We start from the raw sequence: 8,030 nt of genomic DNA, 5'->3' as shown, positions 1-8,030 counted from the left end.
TCCAGAAAAACATCTATTTCTGCTTTATTGACCATGCCAAAGCCTTTGACTGTGTGGATCACAATAAACTATGGAAAATTCTGAAGGAGATGGGAATACTAGACCACCTGACCTGCCTCTTGAGAAATCTGTTTGCAGGTCAGGAAGCAACCATAAGAACTGACATGGAACAACAGACAAGTTCCAAAAACGTAAAGGAGTAGGTCAAGGCTGTATACTGTCACCCTGCTTATTTGTATGCAGAGTGTATCAAGAGAAACACTGGGCTGCATGAAGCACAAGCTGGACTCAAGATTGCTGGGAGAAATATCAATAACCTCAGATACGCAGATGACACCACCCTTATGGCAGAAAGTGAAGAGGAACTGAAGAGCCTCTTGATGAAAGTGAAAGAGGAGAGTGAAAAAGTTGGCTTCAAACTCAACATTCAGAAAACAAAGATCATGGCGTCCAGTCCCATCACTTCACGGCAAATAGATGGGGAAACAGTGGAAACAGTGACAGACTTTATTAAGGGGGGCTCTAAAATCACTGCAGATGGTGACTGCAGCCATGAAATTAAAAGATGTTTGCTCCTTGGAAGAAAAGCTATGACCAACCTAGATAGCATATTAAAAAGCAGAGACATTACTTTTCCAACAAAGATCCATCTAGTCAAGGTTACCGTTTTTTCAGTAGTCACGTATGGATGTGAGAGTCGGACTACAAACAAAGCTGAGCACCGAAGAATTGATGCTTGGAGAAGACTCTTGAGAGTCCCCTGGACTGCAAGGAGACCCAGCCAGTCCATTCTGAAGGAGATCAGTCCTGAGTGTTCATTGGAAGGATTGATGCTGAAGCTGAAACTCCAATACTTTGGCCACCTGATGCAAAGAGCTGACTCATTTGAAAAGACCCTGATGCTGGGAGGGATTGGGGGCAGGAGGAGAAGGGGACGACAGAGGATGAGATGGTTGGATGGTATCACCGACTCAACGGACATGAATTTGAGTAAACTCCAGGAGGTGGTGATGGACAGGGAAGCCTATGAAACTCCAAAACTGCTTATCTTCCCATCAATATGTGAAGTTCCAGTTACTTTGCATTCTTATTAGCTCTTCTTATTATCATTTTTTAAGAAGTCATTCTAATAGGTGTGCCATGGGTTCTCACCATGGTTTTAAAATGATATATCATCATTTCCTTGATGACTAATGATGTTTGATATCTTTTCATGTGCTTGCTATTTATATCTAGTCTTTGCTGATGTACCTGCTCAAATCTTCTATTTTTTTTTTTCAAACAGATTGCTTGTCTTATAATTAAATGGAAGAGTTTCTTATATATCCTTTATATAAATCCTTTATCATGTATAAGTTGTACCAGTATTTCAACCCAGTCTATAACACACCTTTTCATTTTCTTGAGTATCTTTTAAAATGATATGTTTTTAATATGAAAGGCCAATAAGTGGTTTCTTAAAATCTTACTTAAGAAGTTTCTGCCCAACACAAGGTCACAAAAATTTCTCTCCTATGGTTTCTTTAGGAAGCTATACTTTAGCACTTATGGTTAGGTTATGTCATACTTGAGTTAATTTGAGTTAACTTATGTTACATTTTTAGTTAATATGTTACATTTTGAGATAAAGGGTGAGGTAGGTTTTTTTTCTTTTTTTTTTTGGTTTGTCTTTCTGTTTCTCTGTTTTTGTTGAAAAAAACTATCTTTTCCCATCAACATATCTTGATACCTTTGTTGAAAATCAAATTGCTCATTTATGGATGGGTCTATCTCTGGACACTATTATATTCCATTGCTCTGTAAGTCTATTTTACAAAAATGTGAAACTCTACCAGTGAATGTAATTTTATATTAAGTTTTAAAATCAGATAAAGTCCTCCAACTTTTTCCATTTCAAAACTGTCTTAGCAATTCTAGATATTTGCATTTCCACTTAAATTTTAGAATCAGCTTGTCAATTTCTCCAAAACAGTCTTCTAGAATTTTGGATAGGTTTGTTTTGAACCTATAGATCTGTTTGGAGAAAACTAACATCTTACTTACATTGAGTCTTCCAATTCATGAACATGGTATAGTACAATTTTCCATTTTTAGGTTTCTTACAAACTGTGTTTGTAGTTTTCAGTGAACAATTCTCAATATATTTGCAAATATACCCATAGTTATTTAAATTTTTATATTATTTAAACCATATTTTCAGTTTCCAATTGTTCATTGCTATATAAGAATAAAAGTATGTCTGCTGCAAAATAGGTAAATTCATCTATGAGTTCTAATAGCTTTTTTCCTTTTTGAAAATTTTTGCAGTTTCCTCAGTAATTTCACATTAAGTATATATACTAATAAAGACAGTTTCACTTCTTCATTTTCAATCAAGATGGTCTTTAATTTCCTTTCTGGAAAGGCTTTTTGTGGATTTGGAATTCAGGTAATGCTGGCTTACAGGATTACTTGGGAAACTTATCCTTCTTTTCTATTATCTGTAAGAGTTTTCCGAGAAATTGTGTCACTTCACTAAACATTTGATAGAATTTGCCAGTGAAACCATTTGAGCTAGGTATTTTCCCTGTTAGAAGGTTTTAAGCTACAAATTCAATTTCCTCGGTAAAGTTATTAAAGCTATTCACTTTCATTAGTGAGATTTTACAGTTTGTATCTTTCATGGAATCTGCCGATTCATCTAAGTTGTCTAAATTTGTTCGTAATATTTCCTTATTTTTAAAATATCTATACGATCTGTAGTGATATTCCTTCTCTAATTCTGATATTGGCATTTTGTGTCTTTTGTCATAAGCCTTATATAGATATTTACTACTCTTATTAATCTTTTCAGAGAAACAATTTTTCATTGCATTGATTTTTCTTATTGTTTTTGTTTCCCTTTTCACTGATGTTCTGATTTTATTGCTTTCGTTTTTCAGATTAGTTTCATTTACATTTGTTCCTCTTTTTTGAGCTTCTTCGGACAGAAGTTAAGTTGACTCAAAATGATACACTAACAATTACCATTTAAAATGAAGCATAAAACAGAAGGTCATGCATTTCAAAACAAATTAAAAAAATATTATTACAGATTATTTTCCATATTTTTTTCATATAAAACAGTACCTGGTTTGAGGCAATCCAAAACTGGTTCCAATGCCAACACGAGGTAGATAGTTAACCACTTTCTTTACCGTTGCAGGGTCTGGGAAGTTGAACATTATAGCAACTAGGAAAAATAATTTTTAAAAGTCAGAATGAAATATGGGTGCCTTTCTGAAAAACTGATTTCTTGGAACAGTAAAATGCTTACTCTTAGTTCAGGTATCTACTCAATAGAAGTTTTATAGTATTAGTTTTATCACAGCATATATGAAGTTTAAGCATTAATACGCTAGAGATGATTATTTTTTTTTTACTCATAGAATATTCCTTCTCTAAATACTGTCAGGACTAATAACTATTGTTGCATTAATGTAACACGAAGTTGAGATTTTATCCAGCTACAAATCTGAATTTACAAAGTTGAATTTTGGCAAGTTAAAAATATACCTATAAATTTCTATAAAAAATTTAAGATTATATACTTAACAATCTAATATACTTAACCTATAGCTACTAAATTGTCAGTTGTATTTACTTCTAATCTTCAACTTAAAAAATATTCTCTTGTAATTTATACAAATTCTTGTATTTTCTTGTAGTTTATGTAAATATTATATAAACATATAATACAGTGCTTTTTGTTTATGCTTTTATGTTCACATAATCCAGAATAATGTGTGACCTGAAGAAAATTTTTTCCTCCATGGTCAATAATCAAATGTTTTTTAATCATTTTTATTTGAATAATTACATACTTTGAGAACATTATATGTAACTGTAGGTATCATAACTGTACATCATATATATAAATACACTCAGTATATAAATGTTAATTTATGACAGTGATATACAAAATTTTATCCTTAAAAAGTATGACAATAACAAAGTCATAAAATCATGGCAGAGAATTTAGAAGATAGTACTTTGGTCAGTCTTGAAATTTTAATCATATTAACTTTTGTATCAAAACCATAAATTATCTACAAATATTCATCTAGAACCGTCTTTTCTACCTTACCTGAAAAAATACTATGGACCAAAAATTTTTATCAATGTCAGTGTAATTTTTAAACAGTGACATTACAATATTTTTTAGGTAAATAAGTATATGATCATGCGCTAAACAGCTAAAATATATTTAGAACTATCATATACATATCCAACAAAAGTTTTTCATAAGCCATTCTTACATATCTACTATTACATTGACTACAGGAGGGAAAAAAAAGGAAAAACTCAGATTATGGCAGGTGACCAAGGCCATAAGGAAAAGGCAATAGAAAAACACACAAAGATACACAGCAAAGATGCTTAAGAAATTTTAAAGATGGAAAATGAATAAGATGAGCAAGTAATAAATATTGTGAGGTGAAAACCCGTTTGGGACAGCAAGAATGTAGACTGAACTAAAGTGTAAAACATTCACTTGATTATTTACCTGAAAGAATAATGTTTACATTAGAAAAAGTGGTAAATGTGTAGAAGAAGACCAAATATAGAAGGAAAAAACATCTTTTCCTAAAGAAATCTGTATTCCCTAGAGACACATGATTTCATTAAAAAAAGAAAGTATGCATGGAATATACATGATGTACAGATTTTTAAATGAAAACTTGTAGATTACAGAAAGAGAAAATATGAAAACTTAAAAATCTACTTAAATAAAATAAGCATGTACAATAAATCACAAGATTTTACATATTCTTGCTTGTAAACCTCCACTCATACCCCACAATGCTTTCCTTTCAAGTTCACCTTGTCCCTCCTTCTAATCTTAATGAATTTCACCAAGCTCAATTCTAAACCCACAAATTGAATTTTAGTTCTTTCAAGAATGAGGTAATACAAAGCAACCAGGACAGTTCAGTACCATCTTCTGATGGTCCTTTATAAATGGCAATAGATTAGACAAAAAAATTAAATAAATGTATGAATTATTTGATTACCCTCTCCCCTCTTGAAATGCAGCCACCTTCCAGAAGGAGTTTAAGCATCAGAGCACTGCTGAGGATACCAAAACTCTACAACTGATTAAAAGGGTACTTATCCCCCATATTTATAAAGTCCTCCACTAGTCTGTGATTTGGCCAGAAAAATAAGATACTGGAGATAATTCTAAGAATAACCAAAAGGGTATAAACTACGAAGATGCATGTAGTTCAAAAAAGAGGTCAGTAGTGCAGAGAGTAGGCTACACAATTCTATCCAAATAGAAACAATACGGAACGGAAACAATATGGTATGTTCAAAATGAAATCTTAAGGAGACGGAGGTTAGCTCTGTAACAACACAGATCTGCAACATCATCTTACCTCTGTTTGCCATAAAGATCTCCAGGGCTGTATTTTGCAAAAGATAACGACGAGAAAAGATCGATCGTATCTCTGAGAACAGCCATTTCCCATGCAGCCCTTCTGTATATGCCAGGATCTAGTGAAGAAAAAGAGAATCCCGAGTAAGTACAACAGAATCTTTCTGTTCTTTCCCCCAATTAAAACACAGAAGTCCTTATTAAGAAAAATAATTTATAAAAAATGAATAAACAGTTATGGAAATAATTTGGAGAGTGACTAAAAACTGGATTGAAATTCATGAAAAAGGTGTTTAAATAAAACAACAGAACAAAACTGTAGTACATCTATTTTTATAAATATATTTGGGGGCTTTTTAAGGCAATGATGTCATCTATTGCTTTGCAGGAAATACATATAGCATTACTGATTGATTTTTGAGTCATATTATAGAAATAAAATATTAGACAAACTTTAAAAAGAAGAAAGACCTCAAAAGAATGTCCTACATGCTTATAGATCACATATAAAATTCAGTTTCATATAATATATCCAGAAATACTTTTTATATACTTTAAAATTACAAATTTAAGTTCATAACTTCAAAAAATCACAGTTATAGGGTCACTGTTAAGGCAACAGTCACTCATTCAGAAAGCACAAAGACCGACTGTATAAGAGGTTAAGCATCATTTTGTCATTGAAGCTAAACACAAACCTGCAGATGAACTCAGCATAATCTCTCTGTGGAGTAGGTGGCTGTCAGAGTAACTCGTTACAAATTCTTGTCATCCCATGTGACAGACGCAATGGCTTAGAATTCTTTGCAAACTCAAAGTAATCCTGTCTTTAGTACTAAGCCACTTTGTTGCTTTGTTATTCAAACTTTGTTTTTTAAAAAGTTCATTTCAAAAGCTTAATTATGAAGGTGTTAAAGGAAAACCAGACTTGGAATTTCTCCACACTACTACTTCACAGAATATTAATAAATAAAATGAGATGGATGTGCTATCAAACACGGATGAAAATTCGTGAAAGCAAATTAAACAACTAAGATAAATCTCTCAAAAGTAACCACCATTAAAAAATACAAATAAAATGACATTTGTATATGATATTACACTGTAAGGACAAAAATGGGATAACTAAAGAGGAAAAATAATGAAAGTTAAGAATTTATCCTACATAAATGCTGTCTACTTTATATTTCCATCTTCTAGATCTTAATTATAAAAAATCTATAATACTTAATTCAAAATACAGGGGTTTCATTTTTTTTTTAAGAGGGCAACATTACTTAGATTTTTCTACAGAAAATATTCTATTTCTGGCACCACAGCGTCTAGAAATGAAAGAATGGGCACAACTTCTAGGTTCAGTGTTTTCTGAAAAACCAAAACCAAACAACAATTCAAAATTTCAAACAACTAATTACACTTTCAGTTTTAAAACAGGTGAGAAAGAAAATCCTTCAAACTCTTTCATAGCCTATGAACTCTATCAATACCTATGTAAGTAAGATCAAGAAGATACTAACAGAAAAGAGGACACAATTTTGATCCTACTCAAGATTTTTTTAAACCAACCGTCACTTGTACCCCTTTCTCTCACCATAACCAGTAGGTCCTAGGCTCCAGAGTTTGCAGTGGCCTCCTGATTGGTCTCTCTCCTTCTAATCTTACCTGGAGAAACTACTACAACCAGAGGAGTCAGAGAAAATAGTATTTTAATATAAATCAGATCCTATCTCTTGTGTACTTAATACCACGCAGTGGCTCCGCAGTACATGGCATAGTAAATTCTGAGTGGTGCTCAGTCGCTTTAGTTGTGTCCAACCCTGTGCAACCCTATGGACTGCAGCCAGCCAGGCTCCTCTGTCCATGGGATTCTCCGGGCAAGAACACTGGAGTGGGCTGCCATTCCCTTCACCAGGGGACCTTCCCAACCCAGGGATTGAACCTGACATCTCTTACATCTCCTGCATTGGCAGGCAGGTTCTCTACTGCGAGTGGCACCTGGGAAGCCCAATAATCACTGAAGTTCTTCATCAGATCAGATCAGTCACTCAGTCGTGTCCGACTCTTTGCGACCCCATGAATCGCAGCACACCAGGTCTCCCTGTCCCTCACCAACTCCCGGAGTTCACTCAGACTCACATCCATCGAGTCAGTGATACCATCCAGCCATCTCATCCTCTGTCATCCCCTTCTCCTCCTGCCCCCAATCCCTCCCAGCATCAGAGTCTTTTCTAAGGTGTCAACTATTCTCATCAGGTGGCCAAAGTACTGGAGTTTCAGCTTTAGCATCATTCCTTCCAAAGAAATCCCAGGGCTGATCTCCTTCCGAATGGACTAGCTGGATCTCCCTGCAGTCCAAGGGACTCTCAAGAGTCTTCTCCAACACCACAGTTCAAAAGCATCAATTCTTTGGCGCTCAGCCTCCTTCACAGTCCAACTCTCACACCCATACATGACCACAGGAAAAACCATAGCCTTGACTAGACGGACCTTTGTTGGCAAAGTAATGTCTCTGCTTTTGAATATGCTATCTAGGTTGGTCATAACTTCCAAGGAGCAAGCATCTTTTAATTTCATGGCTGCAGTCACCATCTGTAGTGATTTTGGAGCCCAGAAAAATAAAGTCTGACACTGT

General features: G+C 34.2%; 1 protein-coding gene across 5 annotated transcripts in view; it reads right to left on the bottom strand.

The window, feature by feature from the left end:
* LRBA (LPS-responsive vesicle trafficking, beach and anchor containing) overlaps nucleotides 1-8,030 on the bottom strand; it is a 758,995-nt gene that overhangs the window by 224,049 nt on the left and 526,916 nt on the right. For all 5 annotated transcript variants that reach the window (XM_010840761.1, XM_010840760.1, XM_010840763.1 and 2 more), the window contains exons 41-42: nucleotides 5,400-5,517; nucleotides 3,109-3,211 (exon numbers count right to left, since the gene is read on the bottom strand). In XM_010840761.1, the coding sequence (XP_010839063.1) occupies nucleotides 3,109-3,211; nucleotides 5,400-5,517 (221 nt within the window). The remainder of the gene's footprint in view (nucleotides 1-3,108; nucleotides 3,212-5,399; nucleotides 5,518-8,030) is intronic.

The sequence above is a fragment of the Bison bison genome, unplaced genomic scaffold, assembly GCF_000754665.1.
Source record: "Bison bison bison isolate TAMUID 2011002044 unplaced genomic scaffold, Bison_UMD1.0 scf7180017864146, whole genome shotgun sequence".
NCBI classification, from domain to species: domain Eukaryota; kingdom Metazoa; phylum Chordata; class Mammalia; order Artiodactyla; family Bovidae; genus Bison; species Bison bison.
This window is presented reverse-complemented; position numbering and strand designations above follow the sequence as displayed.